This window comes from Streptopelia decaocto (assembly GCF_964273445.1).
Source record: "Streptopelia decaocto genome assembly, chromosome: 1".
NCBI classification, from domain to species: domain Eukaryota; kingdom Metazoa; phylum Chordata; class Aves; order Columbiformes; family Columbidae; genus Streptopelia; species Streptopelia decaocto.
The window spans coordinates 128,983,381-129,008,756 of NC_138663.1; the positions used below are offsets into that span (position 1 = coordinate 128,983,381).

General features: G+C 39.3%; 2 protein-coding genes across 5 annotated transcripts in view; one reads left to right on the forward strand and one right to left on the reverse strand.

Annotated features, from left to right (window-relative positions):
• Positions 1-853: 853 nt before the first annotated feature.
• Positions 854-13,867, reverse strand: CHMP2B (charged multivesicular body protein 2B). Its single transcript, XM_082050513.1, has 6 exons — positions 13,709-13,867; positions 10,424-10,515; positions 7,199-7,393; positions 4,588-4,690; positions 2,861-2,967; positions 854-2,708 (listed from the first exon to the last, which is right to left on the reverse strand). The coding sequence occupies exons 1-6, from the start codon at positions 13,740-13,742 to the stop codon at positions 2,595-2,597; spliced, it is 645 nt and encodes a 214-aa protein (XP_081906639.1). The 5' UTR covers positions 13,743-13,867; the 3' UTR covers positions 854-2,594.
• Positions 10,537-25,376, forward strand: part of VGLL3 (vestigial like family member 3) — a 101,442-nt gene continuing 86,602 nt past the window's right edge. For all 4 annotated transcript variants that reach the window (XM_082050470.1, XM_082050471.1, XM_082050469.1 and 1 more), the window contains exon 1: positions 10,537-13,004. The gene's annotated coding sequence lies outside the window, so the exon portion shown is untranslated. The remainder of the gene's footprint in view (positions 13,005-25,376) is intronic.

The window sequence follows — 25,376 nt, forward strand, 5'->3', positions numbered from 1 at the left end:
TTCTCATATTTTCCTGGGTATTGTTTACAGGGACTTGTGAAGTAGGATTCTGCGTGAGATAGACATCAGTCTGCCCCAATAGAGCCACTCTTAGGTGCATAAACAATTGCATTGTTGTTCTTGCATGGAAGACTTTTAGATTCGGTTGCTGTTAAGGTGTCAGCAAGGATGGAGGAGTTTAAGGATTGAGTGGGATATTTTTTTTTAGTCTGATAAGAGTGATTCAAAAGGAATTTGTTTCTAAGTAAGGGATGCAATTTTATTATATATATCTATAACATACTAACTATAATTAAAATAAATATAAGCAAGCCTGCAAACCTACAACACTTCTCACTCTGCTACTGAAAGATTTTTATACAAATTAAATCTGTAGAACTTAAAAGACAACTATTAACAGAAATACAGGATAGATATTGACATTAGCCCTATTTCAGCAGCCTTACTGACACCAACAATATCCTTGGAACTGCTCATGAAAGAACTCAGAATTATGCCCAACTTTGACAGTCGTTAAAAGGAGAGTGCACACTTCATTCAGAAAGGACAAGCCTTGGTGTTCAACCAAAATATAATCAATCAGTAATATTTTATCCCTAACCAATTTCATTTTATGGTTTCTACTTCAACACCTAAAAGCAGCAGTTGGACACCCAGTCACAGACAGAAGGGAATGCAAACTTGATCAAGACCTTATGGAATATTGAGTTTAAGTCAAAGGCCCTCAAGCAACTACAACAGGTATGCTGCTTTATAGCTCGGGCAAAGAAAACTTTATTAGAGCTAACAGGAGCCCGAAGAAAACCCACTGAGGGACAGATGTGTAAGACTAACCCTACAAAGGAAAAAGTCGTTGCGAATTAAAAAGCATTTTATTAGATTTTTACAAAACCTGTAAAAAAAAGAAAAAGAATATTCACTTCATATCAGATATATGCAATATATAAACTTACACATTCCTACCCACTACCTCACAGAGTCATAATTTGTACATTATTTCCTTCGAAGAGAAAGAATACCTCCATTTCTATGCCAAAAAAAAACAGATGAAAGCTCACCTATGTTTTTTCTTTCTCTTCTGACTTCAATCCTAAAAAGCAGATGGTGTGACAACAGTAGATCCATAGAGATTATGATTTCCTGCTACACTTCCTCTAGCAGCAAAGTCTCTTTATGAAGTTTGTTCCTCCACGGTTATCCTGGTTTCACTCTTGGGAGGTATTTTGTTTTTCTCATTTTAGAGTCAAGCTGACTTTGTTGTTTCGGTTCAATGAATGGCCCCACTAAACCAGCACAACTGAGGGGCAAATAATCTCCAGCAGACCAAGGGCTGAGGAAATTCACACCACCTGGGAATTCATAACTGCGAACTGCATTCTCAGACTCTATCTTCTATGTAAAAAACAGTGCTTATTTCGTTAGTTCAATATATTCCACTTAAAGCTAGAGTCATGCTGCTGAAGTTCAGAGGCCATGGAAAAATCTTCACAGAACCAGACACTTTTATTATAGCGTTTAGACAAGTAATTGCCATGTATCATTCAAAATTGTTCTCTAAACTAAAATTTAGATTTAGCTTATCAATGTGATCAATTGCATCTTAGTAAACAATACAATTATGCACAGTTATCTTCCATGAAGAAATACTGTAAAATATATACATATATTTCAGGCAAATGACCTTTTTACAGGCGCACAAGTTGCATTTCTGAACATCAGCACTGAGTCCCATCAAGTGTACAGAGAGGTCTTGCCATAGTGTTCTGTGAAACTTATCTTAATTACAGTTTACTCACCTTCTAAAGACTCTTTCAGAATAAAATCACAAAGCTACAAGATTTATATACATAAAGGCACAGCAATTCTGTTGAAACCAGCTATGTTACAGTACAATAGAGTTCAATCAGTGCCTTTCATGCAACAATGTTCACTTAGAAAATTTAAATCCTTTTCCAGTAAAATTAACTGCACAAGGACTCCATCTTTCCCTTTCAGTAGAAAGAATAACCAGCTATTATTTAATCAACTCAAAGTTACTACAGGAACTTGAAAGAAATACACAAAATGTTTTTTCTTTCTACATAAATTTGCTAGACTTTCAAGGCTATTTCTCATAAAAAGAAAATAGTTTCTAACTAAGAGCAAAGGTGAAGTTTCATTTGTGCTACAACAGGCTAAGAACTTTTCTATAGCAATAGTTTTATAAAAGTAATATATGTTATATAGGTGCTGTCCTAGGAGGAATCACCATCAGCCACAGAATAGCCAATTCTAAAGATAGGTTAGGAACTGAGATAAAAGAAAACTTTGAATTAGGAGGACAGATTCAGATCATGTATAAATGGATTTAGCATTAGAACTGTATCTGTGGTTGGCCCAGTGCCCAAAAAGAGTTCATGCAATGGACATACCAAATGTACTTCCCCCCGTAAACTGATTCAAAATATTTTCCCCTTCCCCAGTACCAATGTCACGTTGTCTTTTCTGAAGCTTCAGAGTTTTCCTAGACATCAGTTGCATTGAAAGAGCATTTGCACTTTTTGCATCTGTTTGCAGCTGAATGATTAGAAGGCAGACTGTATACTGCCATCAAGCTAATCAACTCCCAAAGCTTTGAGCTGTCGTTCAATCTCTTCATCTGATATGGTAGCAGCTTTTGATGTTGATGCAGATGGTAAGCCTCTTGCAGCTGATGGAGCTTTGGCCATCTAGAAGAAGACAGAAGTTTTCTTTAGTCAAAATAATACATGTTATGACAAGCTGACTTATAGGACTGTAAAATAAAGGCTGCTAGAAAAAACTATTTTTTAAAAGGGAATGCATTGGCAGAAGCACATGAACCAGGTAAAAATAGCCATACCTTTCCAGAGATTTCAATTCCTATCTCATCAAGCACTTGGTTAACAATATCCTGGCTTTCTTCCTCTTCATCAGAAGCATCAAAAATATCATCCAGAGTATCATTAACTTAGAAGAAAGGAAAAAAGAATCGACACTGTATTAAGCAAAAAGATTACTAAAATAACCTAGGACCATCTTTCTGCCCTCCCAGAATGTAGCATTAATACCAATGTATAAGATAGTAACAGAAAGCAGCTATATATTGTGGAGGCTTTCTCTGCCTTGCAAAGCCTGTCAGCACAGCTAGAGCAACAACCGGGTAAGGCATGGCTGCTTTTATAAAAATGTTTGGTTTCACAGAATCACAGAATGTTAGGGATTGGAAGTGACCTCAAAAGATCATCTAATCCAATCCCCCTGCCAGAGTAGGAACACCTAGATGAGGTTACACAGGAATGTGTCCAGTTTGAATGTCTCCAGAGAAGGAGACTCCACAGCCCCCTGGGCAGCCTGTTCCAGTGCTCTCTCACCCTCACTGAGAAGTCGTTTCTTCTCAAATTTAAGTGGAACCTCTTGTGTTCCAGTTTGAACCCATTACCCCTTGTCCTATTATTGGTTGTCACCGAGAAGAGCCTGGCTCCATCCTCCTGACACTCACCCTTTATATATTTATAAACATTAATGAGGTCACCCCTTCTCCAAGCTAAAGAGACTCAGCTGCCACAGCCTTTCCTCATAAGGGAGATGCTCCAGTCTCTTAATCAGCTTCGTGGCTCTGTGCTGGACTCTCTCCAGCAGTTCCCTGTCCTTCTTGAACTGAGGGGCCCAGAACTGGACACAATATTCCAGGAGTGGTCTCACCAGGGCAGAGTAGAGGGGAAGGACCTAATGGTCGAGAATGGTTTAGAACCAGAATGGTTCAGTTGCTCTCTTTCTCTCTCTATTAGAACATTTCTTAAAAAACATATAAATAAATAAATAATTTTGAAAATCTTCTACAGTTCTAGAAAAATCCCTTTTCTCTTTCTCCTCCAAATAAATTGCAAAGTTGTTAATTACTCAGCTAACTTCTGAATTGCAACAATACGATTGGGCACAGTTGAGCTATTCACCTCTTGCTCAACAATATTGTTTTGACTCCATGCTACTTACTACGGCCAAGACAGTGCCAGCAATTAGGACAGAAAGGAGACCATGATAGCAACAGCAGGAGGGTTGATATTATTTAGTTGACAGATGCATTCAGGAAAAAGAAATTTACCACCCCCCAAGAAGTCTGTGGCTTAAAACAAAAGAAGGAGGCAAACACATCCCATACCATAAAGCTGAGATGATCAATAATCTCTAAATTAACCTCAGATTTTTGAATGTCCAGTCCCAGAAGAAAAAGGCACATGTAGACCTATCAGCTACAGAAAAAGCAATTTTCAAGTCCCCCTACCAGTTATGCCAACAAGGTTTTGAACTAGTCTCAAATCCTCTTCCCTTCCAGTATTTTCTTTCTAGAAGTATAATGGGATTTTTGCATGAAGATAAAAAGAAATAGATTTATGTATCTAGAGCTGCTAAAAAGCCTAAGGCAGCCTCCCTGCTCAGATAGGCATGGTTTTGTTTGATCTTCATTTTCACTGTCAAGCTCACGAATTGTTGAAATAAAGCCTCAAGCATCAGTATTTCTAGAGTGGTTCTACCCCTTCAAGAGCACTGTGGGCTGCAGCAAGCTGCTCCCTGCAGTGCAGAACTTACTCATTTCTTCAGTCATTTCCATCTTCATGTTCTCCTTCTGGAAATTCTGCATAGTTTGTAGGGTCTTTTGTGGGTCCATTTTCTTATTAACTGCTTGCATTGTCTATTAATATTGAAAAAAAAACTTAATTATGCAATGAGACATTAGTTAAGGCTAATATGTACATTAAGAATGAATAAAACTTTTCTAATAAAAAAACCTTTAGTCCAACTTTCACTTTGCTTGTCTCTTTACATCCCTTGAGAACTGTAGATACACAACAGATCAATAGTACAGTCTGCATCTAGTAAGAAATACTGCTACCTACTACCCTAACAGATATGCTTTCAAATGTATGCATCTTTCGTGCACCATGACCCTTCTCCTGGCCTTACACTAGGAAAAACCTGCCTGATCTGAATGAAAAGAATAGGACAATATTTCCTAACTTGCAGGCTACACACTTTAAAGAGGTAAATGGCTGCGGGTGTTTTGTTCAGTAAGAAACATTTATTTGAACCACCGCTAGAAGACAGGCATTAAATTCCAATTGTTTATGTTATAATTTAATAGAAAAATTACTTTTTTCTGAAAAGCAAATATCAAAGTGTTCAAAAAGTACGTATTAGCCTAAGGTGAACCTTTGTAATGGGTAGAGATCTTTCTGGGACAGTGTAATAAACCTCACCTGGTTTACTACAGGTATGCAGCACTACCATTGCAGGCACTGGTATTTAATACTTGTTTTCTGAGAAGCAAGCTACTGTACCTCTCATGGGACATCAAAACCTAAATATAGACATGAGCAGTTCAAATGGAAAGTCTAATGGTCTTTGATAAGATAAAAGAGTTGGTTAATTAAAAGGGACGCTATCAAGCTACTACAGCTGCTACTGGCTTTGTAGCAGCTCTTCTGCCTTCATGTCTCTGTTTAAAGTGATAATGTATTATGCTTCTAATGTTACTTAAATTTCAAAGACTCTGTTCATAGTCATATTATCTGATTTTAAAAAGTGGTTCTAGACTTAGAGGGTGTTCAGTTCTTTAGTATTCTTTCACAAGACTTATAGATGGACATCAAAAATATTTGCACCAAACTGATATAGAGTTTGTATTTCTTCAGAAAATATGGGTCAGATGCATGATTAAAAGAAACATGTAACTATTAACCTGACATTACTGTGTCCAAAATTAGTGCTGTACATGCTAAAAAGTATATACAAAATAGTTCGGATGCTTCTCATTCATGTATTTGTCTTGCTTGTTGAGATAACTGGTTCCATATATTTTTCACTGATGGCTGTTTGAGATTAAGGATAGTTTATAATCTTCAAAATGAATAACTGAAGACTTTTCTTGTTTAAGCTTCTTGTGTTGATAAGGCAAAATATTCACTTTAAAAGTGACAAAACCTTCCTGTCCAATAATGTTAAACAAACTAGTCAATAGAAGTACCTACTGTGTTTCAAAAAACATCACTTTTCAGATGTTGGTTAATTTTTTTGTGTGTCTTTTTTATTTTGTTTTGTTTTTCCTGCTGACTTAACCTTCATAATTAATCTAGTGGCACTTCAGTTTTGAGAAATTTAATCTAAGATATCTCATGGATAAGAAACAAGTCAACCAGGTAATAATTACAAAGCAAGACTGATTTGTTCATATGCAACACTGCTGTAGGAACACTGAGTAAGCTGTTCAACTGCATCGGTTGATTGTACAGTCAGACAAGCCCCCACTTTGCGCATTAGACATGGAGGATGGAAAGTCTGCAACAGAGCCACAACTTTGTATCACAAACCACTGATATCTGCCAACATACTGCTGCTAATAGGTATCTGACAGCAAAGCCTTAGCAGTAATTACTTTCCTCACCAAGTTGCACTGCATTACTGTGTTTAACTGTGACGTAATTGTATGTAACTGGGACATAATTGTATTTAACTTGGACTGTGAAAGCACAGTTTGTCTACAACGATGCTCAAAGTAAACTCTCTGTTCATCAATTCATGGAAACAGGGGAAAGTTCACAACTAACTCAGATAACTGAGACTTTTCAGACTCCTTTAAAAAAGAAATGAGATGTGTGAGAAAACTTAATGCAATACCATTTTCTTAGAGCACGGAGAATGAGAATGACAGGGAAGTCCAGATTACATTTCCTTAGGAACTTAAGATCCAAAGCAATAACCTACTTTTTGCACAAGCCATAAAGCTACTGTGACACTGCCTTGATTTCCAGATGAAGCATGCCCTACTTTTTCTAAAAAAACCCTGTCTTTGACAAGATATACAGGCAAGACACTGTAGCAGCATGGTTTGGGTTTTTTGATGCACTGAAGGAGTTATTCCCCTGGCATTATGGTTTTATTTTTATCACGCAAACATTTGACAGATGTCTAGCCCAAGAAAATACGCTTCGTTAGGTGCTAACTGGCTGGATTGACTAGACAAAAATTTCATAGTATGAATCAAATTACATTTCCCTACTGCATCTTCAACACCATTTGGGGTATTAAGCAATAAGTTTTATCCCTTTCATTACCATATACAAAAGAACACATCTTAACTATTGCAAGCACATGCCACATTTTAATGTAAAAGAATGTAAAAGAATGCTTTGTAACACCTTACTTTTGCTGTGGTTGACATAGCTCCTGCCATCTTCATCTGAGAGTTCATGACTTTTGTTTGAGTCGACATAGAAGTAACTTTAGAGCTAACAGCGTATGTTCGATTTTTCTGTTTCCGTAGCTGTACAAGCTGTTTTGCTAGCACTTTACAAGCTTCTTTGTTACCAGTCTTAGCCATTTTCTTTATTTCCAGTTCCTGTTAAAAAGGTATAAGATTAATTCTATGGAATTTTCATTCAAACAAAAACTCTGATTAAGTCTTAACACTCATAATTAAATTCCAAAAGTCAACTATCTTCATATTTTTTTAAGACATTTAAAGTTATATAAAGTCTTCCTTGGTTTCTACGAAGGCTACTTAGTAGAATAAATGCCATACTGCTATAATTGGACCCGAAGAAAAAAAAAAAAAACAACAAAACCCACCGACCAACAGCAAAAACAAAACAAAAAACCCCACAAAAACAAACAACAACAACACACCACCACAACAAAACTGAATTATAGTATAGCAGCACACAGTTCTGCAAAAGGCTTCTACATAACATAACATCACATCACATTCACTTGTTATCTGGATAGGGAGTAACGCTTCCAAAAAAACCCCCAGAAGTGAAGAAATTATTATGGCCAGCCAACTATTAGTGCCATGACTCTAATCTGTTTCGATTTCTTGCATTCTTGCAATCAAGCCACATTGTTCATGGAAGAAATGGGGAGCTCACTAGTTCTTTTTAACACCTTTTCAGCCTCAAGAGAATCTCATAACCTTTTTGGGGAAGAAGTAGACAGAGTTACATGAGTAATAATTATAGGCTACTTGCCCATATAATTTAACTGGACTTAACACATAATAAAAGCGCTATAATTAATTTGCCCACAACCACATGTGCTTAAACCTTAAGACAGACACTTCTTCTGGCTTACAAAAAAACTTCAAACCCCATCTATCAATTCAAGAAGGAACAGCAAGCTGTTTAGCCCAGAGGTACCAGGAAAAATCTTGGCACAAATAATCTTGTCAGATGGGATTCCTCAAAATATGCCTTCTGATTTGTGACTTGACAATGTAAACTTTCCGACTATTCTTTCCTTTTCAGCCTTTTTAAGGAGGCCTTGCCATAGCATCTCAGCTCCTTGCATAGGTCCAATTGTACATTTTAATTTTACCATTAAGTAAAAGTGGCCTTCGAAGACCAGGTTTCTATTGTGATTCTTCAGGAGAATATACCTGCTACAGGAACACAGCAGCTTCACTTTATGTGCACTGGTAGTTCAGAAAACTGCACTTACAAGAAGATATGTTACTCTGAAAGGTAAATACTGGTAAAGGCAAATGTAAACTGACCCACTGCATTAGCTCTGCTAATAGCAAAGATTACGTTTACTGGTTACGTTTACTACAGAGATTGCACTGGCACAAGATCTTCTCTGTAAATCCAAAATTTCTGAAAGGTTGTGTCATACATACTATTTTCAGTCCCAGGCAGTACAGATCAGCAATAAGGAGTGTAAGACTGGTCAGATATTACAGGGTTGAAATATATGCACAGCTGTCCTCTTTGTAAGTAGCTCATAGGGATTGCAAAAACAAGTTTCTAGAGCGTGTCCAGAATATTATCTCCTTTTTTCATACTTCAAGTATAGTGCCGGATAGAACGTATTAGTTTCCACACTAGCAAACACTAGTTATCACCCTGGTTTTAACAGCAAACATTTAAAAATAGGGGGTTTCTCACTGCGATGAAATACTTAAGTAGCACTTATAACCTGATTTTCAAAGCAAAATACAAACCTACACCAACCATTGCTAAATCACTGCAGATAATCCAGTTGCAGAAATTAAACCCTATATATATAGATGATTTTATTCTGAATTAAGAAGAATCAAGGAAAAGAGCTGCAATACATTATTTGCTTTTGAGAGGTCTGGGGCAAGCTTATTAAAGCCAGATATGTTCTTTTGGGGAAAAAAAAAATAATAAAAAAAAAATCAAAATTCCTACAGTCATATGAGGTTACTGAACTGAAACGGAACTGTCTACATATTTTAAGGTATTTTGATACATAGAATTAATATAACTATGTTTTCTCAAAGTAATACCTCATAGTTAAGGAAAAAAAAAAGTCTTTCTGAAGTACATAACAAAATGTTCTGAGACTGACTGACAAGCCCTCGGTCGTTTTTCACCTTATCTGACTCTGAAAATTAATATTTATTGCCCATTGATTCTCTCATCCCAACAGCAAATTTTAACTTTTTCAAAGACATATTTCACTTCTCCTTCCTTCTTCTCCTCATAAATTTAACATTTCTGAAATAATTTACTGTAGTAAGTAATCAAAACTTCAACCTGAGTATTCATGAAAATTTACGTTATTTCCTGAGTCAGACTATTTCATACTGAAAAATGCCTTATCTGTAAGTAACCTATCACATCTTACATGTTCAGGGCTTCCAGAAACCATCTATCTGACCTCTTCTAGATTTTTTTACTCCCAGCTCTTGGTATTCATGCAACCTGCTGCCATGAAACAACACCTCAGTAGCTACTTGAAACAGTCGCTTGATTTGCATAGCTTTTCCCACAGTCTGAGCATGTCTTCATGCATCAAACCCCACCATCTGTCACATCCATTTATCCAATTATGCTGCCACACAGGTGCAGCATCCATTCACTGAATACTTGATAGCTCACACACAGTAAGTTTTAAATAGATCTTAATTTAGGCAGATAGTCTCAGTATTATTAGCTAGCTTTATGGAAGTTCTTATATGAATGAAAATAACAAGCCTATGGGGTATTCACGATGCCCTATGGTTATCAAGTACTGCTTCCCCCTGGAGAGTCATAGTAACACATGACAACAGTGACACTTCCGTTTCTCCACTAGAAAACCACTGATTTACAAGCCTGTTAGAAAAAACCTTCTGAAGGATAGAGAATGCTAACAATGGAAGGGAAAAATGAATGCGGCCACCTAATCTAAACACGTTGTTTCAGGCTTTTGCTAAGTTAGAGACTAAGAATCACTTTCAGGCAGTGATTTTTGTTTCTTATATTATTTTAATACCTGAAAAGTCAAAAAGAGGAAGTCAACTTTTTTAGTGTTAGACAACTTATTATACATTGAGTTGTACCTTTAGCACTTTGCAAATTTTCTGCTATATTGGGAGTGTGTGTTTGTTTTAAAAGAGTAAAATAAAGTTCCCTGCTCTACTTACCAGTTGTTTTTCCTGTTTTTCAAGTGCTGCTCTATCTCTGGTTATAACCCTCTGTGTACCTCTTAACTCTCGATTTTGTTCCTTTATTATATCTGGAAGGAAAATAATTACAGTTGGGAAAAGTTTTCAATACTAATGAACATTTTGTCTGCTGAGTGCTCTGCAGACGTACAGTGTGTTTGACAGCCTCCCTCTGTTCAGAATGAACTGTCAGCTATCAAAGAACTGTCAGCATTTAAAAAAAAAAAAAATACTAGCAAAATACAATGTTATGTATACAACATGACTATGTTTCAGCAGCACAGACCACATCCTGTTACAAAAAGGTGATTTCATCTAGTACGTTTCTTTGCACCATAACCATAGCAAGAGACTTAACCATACAGTAAGAGCTGGGTATACACACTTTCCTGCAAATTCAACCCTAACTCAGCAATAACATACTCACTGTGAGCCCTTTGCTCTTCAATCAGTCAGGACTAACTGCAACAGGCAGATCAGCTGAAAAAAATCTTGTATAGGAGATCTCGGAGCAGTTAAGGAGTTCCCAAGTCCATTAAAACAGTGAAGATGCTCCTAGGTACAACCCTGGACCCTGCTCTTCTCTGTCCTTATTCTGGTTCAACTGACATTACTCTCCTCCACAAACGTATCGCATCTGCGCAGCCCAACTTCAAGTCAGGCTACAAAGCAACAGCGTTCGAACTTTTGCCATTGACAGATGCTTAAAGATACTTAGGTATGAAAGTTGAGGCCTTTAGAATAAATTTAAGTTCCTTGACAACAGACATAGCCAGCAGAAGCTTGAACACTGTCAGGCGAAGCATGCCATCCTTCATAGGAGTTTTGTCCAATGTACTATTTAAAAATTATCTAGAAGTAACATCCACTTATTAAAGCAAGTATCACTTAATATAGGCATCAATCATGCTAGTTGCAATTAACTTCTGTTAGAATTTACATCATGTGCTTAGGTGTGATTCACCTGGGCAAAGGTAGAGAGGTCTGCATCTGACTCAGCATCCTCTGACCTTTATAGAGGAACGAAGTTAGTACTTTTAGGAAGAGATTCATCTGCTCCTAATGTATGTGTCGACATGACATTAGATAAACTTTGGGTGGGACTTTAAAAGGAGCAGACTGTCACATAAATTTTGTTTCGTGCTTGCTCTTATAATCCACAGAAGTAACATCATGGTAGGGCACTGCTATTGTACTTTAAAAGTTTGAAGCACAAAATAATCGATGCAAAGTGGCAGAGTTACTAACAGAAATAAAGGCATGAAGGATAAATTGCAGAAACAACAGACACCTTTTTCATTTTTTAAGGCTTGTGACAATTTCTCTGTAAAGAGAAAGAAGTGTTCACGTTCTTCATTCCCACAATCAGAGATACTGCAAAACATCCATTGCTGAAATTATTTCAACCTTAATAGGTTTGAACTAAAAAGCCCCAAACCTCCAGTGGCATTTTAAAGAAGATATATACATTACCTCCTCCCACCAATTGTTTTTGGCCAAGTAAATATTCCAAACAAACTCTGTGAAAAGAGACCTGTTTTTACAGTGCTACTGCTGCTCTGAGAACTACCCAAAAAGCATCTTCAGGAGATGTAGACTTTTCAATGGACAATAATGAAGAGCTGAAAGATGACACAGGACATAACCCTGCATTCTTCACACGGGCAAAGCACCAGTGAGGGTTATTCTGGAAACAATGCTACAGGCAAGTAATTTTGAAGGTAGACAAACGTATATTACTTGCACAGCTGCACTCGCAAAAATGAAAAGAAAAAAAGCTTAATAGGAACATACACATCTGTCTTTTCAAACGACAATAACTAATAAAAAAAAATAAAAATCCCTGAGTGTAGAAACTTGACAATAAGAAACAAGATCTGTACTGAAGTTGGGAGACAATAAGGGTCAGTACAATGCTTATTTCTGTTGTTCCTGATCTCATATAGTGCCTCACATGAAGGACAGCAATAAACAGAAAACAAGAGCTATCTGCAGTTACAGGCCCTTTCATTTGTTTTTGCAAGTGAAGGCCAAGACAAGAACTTGGTTCTTGTTTCTCTGTGATAACTGATACAAATTCCTAGCTTTACTCCAGCAGACACAGAAAGATGGGGTATTCCTGAGACAGCTTTTTGCTGATAGTCACTCCTGTGTCACACTGCTGCCTCACATGCCAGGGTATGGAGGAAGCACCTCCATTCCTGAAAACAGGTTGGACAAGAGACACTCAGCAAGTCTTGACCTGGCTCCTACAGTCCACCTTGGTCATGGAAGCTTAGTGCCACCTCCTCCTTCCTCCCTTCTCATGTGCTGGACCAAAAATGGGAAGAGACAAGTGGGAAACATACGTATTCTCCCTTGGTGCAACACAATTGGTTGACACACAGCGTCATTTTTGGTGTGCCGCTTTTGAACGAGGACCCACTTGATTTGAGACAGGGCAAACGCTATGCCAGCCAGCTTTGGGGCTCTCGCCAACCCCCAGCCAGCCTCTGCCCCACAGCCTTGCCTGGGCACGCCGGTTTGGAGGGCTGCCCACTGCCCATAGGATTGCTGACAGGTAAGCAATTTTTTTTTTTTTTTTTTTTTTAACTTCGGAGATCGTTATTTCTGCATAAGTTTAAGCGTTTTGTGCGCAGACTGACTACAAAAACGTCGAGACCAAGTTGTTTCCAGCCCCGCGTACAAAGCCAAGGGTGGAAACCGGCATCTGCTCTCTGGGCAGCGGCTCCCGGAGGCAGCGGCCGTGCCCGGGGGGCTGCTGGGGACCTGCACCCCTCAGGTCCCGCCTCGCCCTCGGCTCCAATAACTCTCTGCGGGCAAGTTTTGTCCCCTCGCTGCCAAGAAGAAACGTTCCTCCTCCTTCCTCACCCACACACCGGGATCAGCAGGGCCCGGGATCACCTCGACTCAGCTCGGCCGCCCCACAGGGCCCGATGCCCCCGGGAATTCCCCGCCTCGCTGTCCCACGGGGCCGGCCCCGCCCGGGGACTCTCCCCGCCGCCCCGCCTGGTCCGAGCACCGCCGGTGAGTCACCCCCCACGGGCTGTGGCCTCCCCCTCTCCCCCCGAGCTCTCGCTCCGCCGGGACACAGGGCCCGAAGCCGCCCCGCAGGTACCGCCGCCACCCCCAGGCTCCCGCGGCCCCCGGCCGGGGCCAGCTCCGCGCCCGGGACCGTAGGAGAGCTGTGGACAGCCGCCCCCAGGCCGCGAGAGGGGCGACGGGGCCCTGCCCCGGGCGCCGGCGGCCCCAGACCCCACTCACCATCCACAGTCTTCTTCTTGAAGAGCGAGGCCATGGCGGCAGTCAGACCGGAGCCGCCGGAGCCCCCACGGCCGCCTCAGTGGGCTCCTGCCACCTCCTCAGGTGACCAGGAAGCAGCCGGGCCGCGCTGACTCTCCCAGCTCCGCCTCCCGCCGACGAGGGGCGGGACAGGGCCGGGGCCGAGACTGGGACGGGACGGGCTGCCGCGCTGCCCCCGCCTACCCCACAGCGGCGGCGGCTGTTCGGGGCGGCCGCTGGCTGCTCGGCGCCTGGGCCGCCCTCCCGGCGGCGGCCGCCGCAGGAAGGGGGGACGCGGGGCCGCTTCTGTCACCGCGGGAGTCACAGCCTGGGGCGGGACGGAAACCTCTGGTGGGTTTCTCCCCGGTCTTGGTTTCGGGCTGAACGGCTGAGTCTTTCTTCACGTACACCTAATTATTAAAAACAGATGAAATTCAGCGATATAGTGCTCTTCGGGCTCGGTTCCCGCGTCGCCTCTCGCCGTGCAACATCGCGTGGGCAGCTGTTGGGGTCTGGGCTCAGATCGCGATTAGACACGAGTGGGTTTAGTTTCCACCTGTGATACGTGGAGCGCCGGGCTGCAGCACACGCGTGGCGCTGCATGAGGTGTGTTGAGCGCAGCGCACCAGTGCTCTTTGCAAGTACAACGTGGGGGTTTTTTGCTGTTGTTTTGTTCATTTTTGGGTTTTTTTGTTAAGAAGCATCCCAGCTCTGGACCCTCGTCCTGAGCCATTGCCATGCCTCAGGAAGTGACAACACATTAATTTTCTATTACAAGATGAGCCTTTGTCTGAGGATCATGGCTACTGTGGCGCTCAAGATGTAAGAGCATGGAAAAGTGTGTCATAATTTTATTGGTTTTCAGGGTCTAATTACAACCCTTAATTTTTAATAAGATAGTTTATAATGTGTCTGTGGTTTCATCATGGACAATTACCTACTTACATATCAGGACCTCAGAAAATAAAAAAGGCATTATAGTAGAAAATACAAAGCTGTCAGTGTGAATATTGGCTAGATATACCTTTACTTTAAAGTGTCCGATTTTTAATTTGTAAGGAGAAACAAGTGATTGTAATGTAGTAATGCAGTTTGATAGCTAGATATAAATTTAACCTGGGGAAGAATTGTAAGTTTATGGTGGCAGTGCCCTAATAAACCACACTTTTATAACCTTGCATGGAAAAACAATCTATTAGAGTATTACAATAGCTATGTAAAGATATATGTGGATATAGGTAAACTATGTATTGTGTCAGTATTTCTTGATTTTCTGGAAATACTAATTTCATTGCAAATAGCAAGTTTTCATTGTTCCTCAACATGGGCCTTTTAGTATTAGTTATTCTTCACCATTTGTGCTAGACTAAAATCCAGATCATGTGTGATGACCATGGAAATTTAGCAATCACTATGAGGTAAGGTAAATAAAATATCCTTTACAAGTTTATTCTTGTATGTCTGTACTATCTGTTAGGTCAGGTCAGTCACAGATGAGTTAGTAAACAAAAGTGAAATCCTGGCTTTGAAAATGCACAGATGAAGGGGAGGAGAGTGCTTGTAATTTAGATTCAGTTCCCCACTTTTTGTGAGAGAGAGAGTGGCTGGGCAGCTTGACTATGGGGTACCCTTAAATTGTCCTAATTAGCTGTGGCACCAGAAAACCATTTTTCCACAATATTTCTTTATGAATGTTTACTTGTGATGAGGTAAACAAATATGTCCATAATAGGCTTCTTTATTGCAAATAATAAAGGATGTCTGAGCTATTACTTGCCAACACTTATTTTTTTGTGCTCTAAGACTGGATGCTGGGATGCTATTGTGTATTTGATTTGAATCTTTTTGGTAGTAGTGACAGGGAAAGAGAAACCCTTGAATTTATCTTGTAAAATAATAATGCTTTCTTTTAGATTATCACTGTCCTGTTTCAGGGTCTATTCACAAATCAAAATGTAAAAATAATTTTTTAGTACTTAATGCTATATACAAACTTTAAAAATAAACCAGATGGAATAAATAACCTTTCCTTAGTGTCTGTATGTAATGCAGAACTCAGCTGATTCAGAAGGATGATGTGATATCCTGTATTAATTTGAAATTGAGCACTTTCAAATCAAAGTATGAAAAAAATGAATTTGGAGAGGAAAAGCAGATTAATTACAGGAAAGCTGATCTATGTTCCAAAGTTGTCCTTAGAAAAAGGTGATGGTCGTTTTTTAAATACATCTGTAAGCTACTCTAGTATTGGTCCATTGGAGTGTTTAAGCAAATTGTTAATTTAAACCAGGTGACTAGATTCAGTATGCTGAAAGCTAAACACATTCAGGTGCTCAAATAGAAGGGCTTCTGTGAAGAGACCATTGCAAATTGGCACTTTCAGGTACTGTTCCTTAGAATAGCAGATAAAGTGGCTGATATAGAAAAATAATTTTTGAACAGGCTCCTGGGAGAAAAAGAAGAGGTGAGCTTTCAGGCATAGGAGCCTTGAAGGAACTCTCAAGGTTATGCTTTAAATCTTTCCAAGCTTTCTGGCTATATCAGCTGATCTAATTAAAGTTATTAGTCTTCCATACCTCCCCTTCTAGGGTGAGGGAAACATTGCAAGGGAACTTTTGCTGACAAGCTAAAGCAGACTGTCTTGGGATGCTTTGTGTATAGTGACCCAAATTCAGTACTTTTTTTGGTATATTCTGGCCCTGTCTGATTTCTCATCTGCAGATATAAGGAAATTAAATGAGGCCATGTGTAGTAAAGAATGAAGTGGGTAATCTGAAAATTAAAGGAACCTGGACAAGATAAATGATCAAAGACTGGTATAAATGTAGTGTTATATGAAATGCACAGTCCTTAACATGTAAAATAAGGTTATGAGAAGAACTATCTTTGGGGCCTCAGCAACTGGCCAGTTTCCAAATCCTGCAAGTACTCACTAGCGCTTTACTTGGTCCTGGAGGAGCTCTGCTGAAATGAAATGGCACAGAACTTACACATGTAAGTGTTTGTGAGATCGTGCTGTACAGGTTACATGACCTTGTACCTTGTCATGTGAAGGAAAGCTGAGTTAGAAGGAGACAAGAAAAGGCAGAGAGATTTGCAGACCCTGTAGAAGTTCAGGCTGCAGTTTAGCTCAGCACCTGAATTTCCTTCCTGAGTAAAAATCTGCTGTGGCACAGGCTAAATGCTATTGCTGTGTTTAAGTGTATGGCTTCGCTGAAGCCACTGTGTATGTCATGATGCTCACTGTTATTTCATTGATTAATAAGGGTAGCTGGAAATTGGGGTGTGCTCTCCAATGGAGATGTGATGACAATGTACTCTGTGGACCCAGAATGTGAGATGCTGGGAAGATAGTTAAGCGGAAAGTGGCAGGGGAGAATCAGTGGTCATCATAAAAGATGTACATGTGAAGAAGGAGTTAGAAACAGTAAGAAAAAATGAAGACAACCCTAGAGGTGAGGGTAAAGAGGTTGAAGAAAAGCAGTGGAAATGGTACAGCTGTAAGATGCTGGAGATTCCCTCCAATACCATGGTTCTCTGCTTTATTCAAAATGAAATCACTTATTTATGTGTGCAAGTATAAAAAAGTGTTTTACACAGCACATTTCACACTCACCTTGCAGATTAGACAGCTTTCTGGCAACTTTTGTGGAAAGCTCACAAGAACTGAAAAATACCTCATTCATAGGAGGAAAGGGAGAGTAGCATCTAGCAAATACACAGGTACAAAATAATCCTTAGGAATACTGAAAGTAAAGTTGTGAGATGGATTTCGTAAGAGAAAGCTATTTAAATCTCTGCCAATAATGGAAGTAGTGAGTTGCTGTCAGGTAAGAATAATGCCAAAATAAATGAGGTTGCACTAGGAATCAAGTCAAAAAGCTCCAGATCAGTCAGTGGGACTATCTGTTTGGAAACAGTTCATAATTCTAAACATTTTCTTAAAAAATACTTTTTTTTTGTCTTTTTTTAAATTATTTTTCTTTAATTTAAGAAAATATTGAGAAATGTGATGAATCTGAAATATGAGTGAATTTCTTGCTTCCCATCTGTTCACAATTCAAGTTAAACTAAACGTGCATGTGAAGCAGAGTGTATTGCTGATCTTATTAATAACTTTTTTTTTCTTTCTCTGTCTGAAAGGGGTCAATTGCCAATAGATTGCTACTTATCTATGCCTTACAACATACCAGGTGTACAGGACAGAGGGAAATACACATTTAGTTGTGGAAGCATGGTTTGATATGTTTTGTTCTTGTGAGGACTGTGTAACATCTGTGGAGAATGTAATTGCCTTTTTATGTGAGAGGGACTTTGTGATGTGCATGTTTTGCCTGATAATCCACTGACTTCACTTGACAGACTTCTGAGTAAATAAAAAATGGCAAGAATGAGTTAAATTAAAAATACAATATCTTAAATGTGAAATGTTACTGTAGAATTTGCTAATGAGGTTTTGTTGAACTGGAATTCTGGACATTTAAAGGACGTTGTCTTCATCTTAATTTTTTCACAGAATCACAGAATGTTAGGGATTGGAAGGGACCTCAAAAGATCATCTAGTCCAATCCCCCTGCTGGACCAGGAACACCTAGATGAGGTTACACAGGAATGTGTCCAGGTGGGTTTTGAATGTCTCCAGAGTAGGAGACTCCACAACCCCCTTGGGCAGCCTGTTCCAGTGTTACCCTTACTGAGAAGAAGTTTCTTCCCAAATTTAAGTGGAACCTCTTGTGTTCCAGTTTGCACCCATTACCCCTTGTCCTACCATTGGTTGTCACTGAGAAGAGCCTGGTTCCATCCTCGTGACACTCACCCTTTATATATTTGTAAACGTTAATAAGATCACCCCTCAGTCTCCTCTTTTCCAAGCTAAAGAGCCCCAGCTCCCTCAGCCTTTCCTCATAAGGGAGATGCTCCACTGCCTTAATCATCTTTGTTGCCCTGCACTGGACTCTCTCCAGCAATTCCCTGTCCTTGAGTGGAGGGGCCCAGAACTGGACACAATATTCCAGATGTCGTCTCACCAGGGCAGAGTAGAGGGGAAGGAGAACCTCTCTCGACCTACTAACCACCCCCCTTCTAATACACCCCAGGATGCCATTGGCCTTCCTGGCCACAAGGGCACAGTTCTGGCTCATGGTCATCCTGCTATCCACCAGGACCCCCAGGTCCCTCTCCCCTACACTGCTCTCTAATAGGTCATTCCCCAACTTAGACTAATTTTTTCCTCCTGGATGTACTTGCGAACAACTGGGGGTGGGGGGGAGGTGGGAAACAAACCATCCTTAATACATGTGAGTAACTAGGCAAGTAAGTTTTTTTCTGTTGCATGGAAATAGCATATCAAAGTAAGATACTTATGTGTGCAAGATCACACCTTGGTTTCAGTCACTTTCAGCATCTTCCTGATACAGTGTGAATACTTCACACCATTTAGTATGTGCACGAAGTTCAGTACTTTGTAAAACCCTCTAACTGCCTAACCCCTCCTTACGGAAATCTGTTTTTAATTATTACCTTGATTGATGTTCTTAAGATACTTTTGAGTTGCAGACTACACCTTTTAAAACCTTCACGCCTGATTGCAAGGTTCTGCCTTGGTGAAAGAGTGAACACTTCATTATAAAATAGTGCTATTGCTTTGTACAAGCAGACTTAGTTTTGCTCCAGTAATCAAGTACAGTAGGACATCATATTTCTGTAGGGCATTCATGAAATCAAGAGTTATATTTCTAAAAGCATTTACTTGCATATATCCTATCTTTAAATGACTTTGCCCAAGGAGAAAAGGAAATCCAGGCTAGCAACAAAAAAGGTAAACACTGTTAGCATTTTATCACAAGCTTCAAGAACTCCTCAAGGCATCAAGTTTAGGGAAAAAAAGCGAGAGATTATGGGGAGGATATTTATTATTACAAACTGCAAAGTCAACAGGGACTGCTAAATGTTCTTACAGTCGTAATAGCCTATCTCATGTTAATTCTAGCCTGAAGCTCTGTGACTCTTTATGTGCAGAGATAATGGAGGGTAAAACTGTATTTTTAGTTTAGCAGCAGATTCCTCTCAACCATGGAAAATAAATTAGAGAGCTTTGCAAACTAAAAATGATTTGGGCTTTAAAGGAATTCCCAGCAATAATATACAAGACTTATTACCCTGGATAGTTAGAGGGTCCCGTATGTTTATGGCTGATAGTAGTCATTTTGATTGAATATTGCCTCAGTAACTTGTTTTCAAATAATTTGCTTTTAGCCCAGATTGGTTAATCCTAAAGACAAGACCTTTTTCATAATGCCTTTTTTGTTTGTTCTTCCTATGTGTACCTTAAATAAAATTTAGTATGTGTTACCCAGACAAAATGCTACATTAATGGTAAAGTAGATACATTTCACTTACCTGGAATTCACTACAGAGCAAGATTTAATACATCAAGACCTGTGCTAAATAGGTTCAGACTTGAGAATGTGTGTATGTATTTTTTAAAGTAAGACACTACAAGTAGTTCTAAAATATTGCATTACAAACCTAGGAAATTCAGTTTGAGGTTATTAGTGTTCATTATTTTTGTTATGTTATTATCTAGAAACATGACTGCTTTGGGTTAGCAATGCTATAAATGTAGGTGGAGGGGGGGAAGCGCTCCATGTCCCTGAGAACATATTGTCCCGATATAGTAAGAAATAGTAGGTAGATGTCAGCAGACCAGATGGTGCAAAGAAACCGGAAGTTTCCTTAGGTACCCTGACATACTGTTGGTGCATAGGCGTCCAGGTAAAAACATGTTAAGCATTTGAAAAGAGAACTTTGAAAAAACATGTTAAAACATGTTAAAAATATGTTAGGCATTTGAAAAGAGAACTTGTGAAGAAGTCTTTCCAACAGTGATGAGTAGCTAAGGAGAAGGCAAAAGATGGTTGTTCAAAGCAAAATTAATAAGTGGTTGCTAAAAGCTAGAGTTAATGGGAACTGAAGGAAGGAGTTGGCGTGGACTGCAAAAGTGAGGTGTTGTGGAGCTGGTATGGAGAATGGGATAGGCCAGGGAAGGCCTTGAATAGAGACACACTCTTTGTGGTGGGTAACAGAAGGAACCACTTAGAAGGAGACAATGAAAATGACAATGTGATGGGAATAATGAACTAAGAACATGGCCTTTTGCAAAACATTTTGAAGGAGACAGGTTGGATCCACCATGGATGTGAAGAAAGATGTCGTGCTTGTCTTGCACCACAGTAAAAAGCGTCTCGTTTAAAGCTTCGGGTTTGTGCCTCGATAGGAAAGGCAGGTCTAACAGAGGTGCTCTGCAAGAGGGAGTGGTAAGATTTTTATACAGCTAAAAATCATGAGCATTTGGATATGACAGCTTTCTGCCTGCAATAACAGAGGTGAAGGTGGTGGTGATTGCATTGATGAGGAAAGGGAGAAAGCTGGAAGCACTGGGTAGGTGAAAGACTGGAAATACTGCCCTATGGAAGCAAATATCTATAAGCTAATGGTGGAAAAAGAGACTGCCATTTCAGTTCAAGTAGAATGAAGTTTGCGATAGTGGAGGTTTTGTAGTAATGAATAAGACTCTTCAGAAGCAGAATCGAGAGAAAGAAAACCAAGGAGAGAGCCTTATGAAAATGAAAGGGAGCATTCGTAATATATGCGCGCTTTTTTTTTTTTAACAACATTCTTGTAATTATATTATGGAGGGCATATTTTTAAGTTTGATAAAGTGGAAACACCTAATATTAACTTTATTCTAAAGAAAGTGCATTATATTATTCATCCTTTAAGTAGGATTTTTTTTAAAACTTATGCTGATTTTGAAATACTGTAAAACATTTATTATCCAGTCTTTTGATAGCTGTGAGAAGTGAATGTTTTAGTGGAGTTGTGATTATACTCCTATATCCACATGAAGACAAAGTAATTTTAACATTTTTAGGAATGTTAAAGTTTCTTTTAAGTACAAAAAGGATACAAAAATATCTCTTAACACAGAGAATATAAAATCAAGGATTTCTCATCTTGATCTTTTTTGTTAATAATTTATATTTTCACTGGGGTTCAGAATGCTTGTTGCTTACACTGTCATTTGAGAATAGCTATAGCTACCTAATGGTCCAATCCAACAAAAAATATGTCCAGTTCCTATATTGCAAAAGTGTATATAAAACTCAAAGTCACTAGAATCTGCCCCCAAAGCATATACTGTCAGAAAGCCAGATATATTTTATATTGCATTGGGCCCTAAAGTGTTATAAAAAATGGCATATAGCTTTTTTCCACAGCTTTATGACCAGCAAGACAGCATCGAACAGTTTATTGCAGACCCTGTTTATGCCTTGCAAGGGTGCAGTATAGTAGACCCTTGTGCATGCTTTGTTTTCAGCACCAACTCTGGAAGCAATTTTGAATCTCATTTGATTTTGGGTAAATCTGTGTTCTCTTTGTTGTCTGTGTGTGAATCAGTATTGGAAAAATTAGACCAATGTTGTTTTCACTGTTGAAAAAAGGCATTACATTTATTTTAGATTAGTTCAACCTCTAGTTTTACATCATGCTTAATAATTTATTTTTTTACCCTTTAATGCTATCATCCCTTTATACAGCTAGGGTAAAACATGTCCAATTTCCAGGGATGAGGCAAGGAGGGATTGCTCAGCCACATGTAAATGAGGGTTCAGTTCTACAGAGCCAGGAAAGACATTTGGCCACATTAATTTCAGTGAGAATTCATATGGATAATCCCTTTGTAAGTTAATTGGGATGTTTCATTGGTAAACGAGATAGCCAGGATCCATGTGCAAGTGTGTGTAGCCTTCAGGGAGACTCAGCTGTCACTGATGGAAGTGATGCTGAGCAGCCTCAACCTTTGCTCATACAACACCAAGTCTCCTGAGGTGAGCCTTTGGATCTAATTAGATCCCTATTAAGGGGTCTTGTCTGGCTTAACCTTTAAATGGTATCTGAAAATATGTGTCCCTATGGTTACTCTTCTTTTTTTCTCCTCAACTTGTATAAAGTTTTTGAAGTGACTAACTTAGCGACTGTTTTCTAGTAAAATGGCATCACTAAGTTAACTTACTACTTGATTCTGCTATGCCTACAGTTGCCAAAAATGTGTGTGCGACAACTACAGGTCTTGGTTCAATGTTAGGGGGAAAGCATGAATGACAGGTGGTTTTGATATCGCAATTCAGCAAAGTTCTTCTGAAGTGCTTGCTGGAATGCAAGTGCACTATCCTTGTCTCGGCAGGAAAAGTCCTTTTATCAGGACTTGCTCCAGTTTTGGAAATGAATCAGAGATACGCCTGTTCTGCTGAGAACAAAGACTTGGTGACTGTCTCAATTTTTGCTCTTTTGTGTAGTGCACAGCAAACTGCAGTAGGATGAAATTGTGCTCTGTGGAGCAGAGGGGGAAGAAATTCATGTGCAGTTTTTTTTTGCCTTCCTTCAGCCTGCCTTCCTGGGAAAGCTGAGTCCCTCCAAGTAGGAGAGGATCCTATGGTTGTGGGAAGTACAACTGGCTGGGAAGTCAGGGAAGAGCAGCCCTGTGTGATTTGCTTTTTTTTAGTTTGCAATAGCTGTTTCTGTTTGTAACTGCTCCTGGGAATCACAGATATTTTGGTTTTAGGAACAGTCTCTGCACAACAGGGTACTTTACATGATGGTGACAGAATTATGAAATGGGCTGTTTCATTCAGAACTCTGCTGACTACATCACTTGATAACAAAACACTTAATTTATTAAGTGCTTGATCAAAACTACTGAAATTTGTGATGTTAGCCAAATCCACCAGTTTGCAATTTAGCTCCTACTGCAGTATCACTTACAGCAGGTTCTTGTGTTTGTTGTTATTCATGTTCATGGAATGCCTTAATAAAGGGAATAGAAAGGATTATCATGTGTTTTCCTGTTGCACAGAAATAGATGATACACACACACCAATTTTATCTCACTTATAAATAGCTTCTGGAAATAGGTGTCTGTGAGGGAATAGGGCTGATTGACTCTTTCATTGTGAATAATTTAGCCTGAAGAATTTGCATTTTTGTACCTGTATTATCCATGGAGAACTGAATTTGCATTCATTTGTTTGTTATTCATAACCTTCCATTTAATAGTTTATCAACTGCTGTCTGATTTTTTTTTGAGAAATGCTGACTTCACTGTTGTCTTACATGTGATGTGTGATGGCCCTCTGAGTCATACTGATGGTTTTTGGGTCCTTACTGGAGGACTGAAACTTGTAACTAGAGAACAGTTACAGCCATCTGTGGTTCTTTGTGGTCACATGAGAATATGGCTCTCCTCTATGAAGAGGACTCATGCTATCATTGTTTAGGAAATGGATGTGGTCAAGGGGTACTTGCAGTAGTTGTGAAGTCTGTTTCACAGAGGTTTTTAAATTCAGGTTTATGCAAGATCTCATAATATGGCTTTCTTATCAGAGCAGATTCCCCTTTCTTTTGTGAGAAGGCAGGGTAACACAGAGTCAGTGTGGGACTGGGAAATGTGATATCCATAGCTACAGCTACCAAGTGTCGAGTGACGTATATGGAGGCGATGGAGAGCCACAGAGCAAAGTAGTGCAGGTGCCAGAAACACAGTCTGTACATTAGTGTGGTATTCTACCTGTGAAAATGGGTATCTGATCTAGTTGAAGATGTCCCTGCTCAAGGCAAGGGGGTTGGACTAGATGACCTTAGAAGGTCCCTTCCAACCCAAAGCAGTCTGTGATTAATATATATATATAAGTAGTCTATGTTTATTATATATATATATATAAGGCTTCTCGTTTAGGAATTTCTTGGATATCTCTACTGAATTGTGCTTTGTGCGTGTATGTGTGCTTACACGTGTGTATGTCCACTGTATATATACACACATATGATGTATACGTGGCTCAGTTTCACTCTTTTATTCATTTCTGCTCTGTGTGTGAATGGCCTGGCACAGATCTGTTTCTCATCAGCAAACAGGAATAGCAGTCTTTTCCCATGTTCTTCTCAGAATTGTTATCTTTTATTAGTCCATGGTTTTGCAGTGCTATGAGCATGCTGACCATTTCTATGGAAAACCCAATAGTGCTGAATTGCCAGGGTGTGCTAATGAGTGCCAGGAGGAATTAATGATATAATCACACAAGCAAATATACAAAATCACTGAATGTTAGTTTTATGCATGGTTACAATCGATGTCAAACTATAGGATGTTGTATAATCAAATAATTTATTAGGCACAGCTGGTTAACTGCTTACAGCAAGCAACCTGTAGCTTAATTGCTCCTTCTACTGCACTGGTTTTATGCATGGTCTTTTCTGGCCCCAATACCCAAAGCAGAAAACCCTGCCTTGGGCTTCTTGAGAGTTGTGCAAGAAACAGTGGGTCATAACTCATCCATGTCAAATTAATGTTGTTGTCATGGGACATCAATGGCATAATGAAGGGAGAATAAGGGCATTAAGGAGAGTTAGTCCTTCAATAGGACTTCCCTTCTGATTTCATTGATATGCTAAATGCGTTGTTTTTTTTTTTCTAAGAAATCATGATAATGCCTTTAAATTAACTATGGAGAGCAAATATGAATCTTGTTGGTTTGAACTATTAATAATTGTGTTTGTTTCCATTAAAAATTGAATTGTTTTATATGTTTAG

What these genes read in the sequence shown, in the direction of transcription:
- CHMP2B (XM_082050513.1), bottom strand. Translation starts at nt 13,742, where the DNA reads ATGGCCTCGCTCTTCAAGAAGAAGACTGTGGATG. An exon ending in CTATGTCAACCACAGCAAAA is followed by an intron (nt 4,691 to 7,198) that starts GTAAGGTGTTAC and finishes CAATATTAATAG; the next exon opens with ACAATGCAAGCAGTTAATAA. An exon ending in GGAAATGACTGAAGAAATGA is followed by an intron (nt 2,968 to 4,587) that starts GTAAGTTCTGCA and finishes CTTTCTTCTAAG; the next exon opens with TTAATGATACTCTGGATGAT.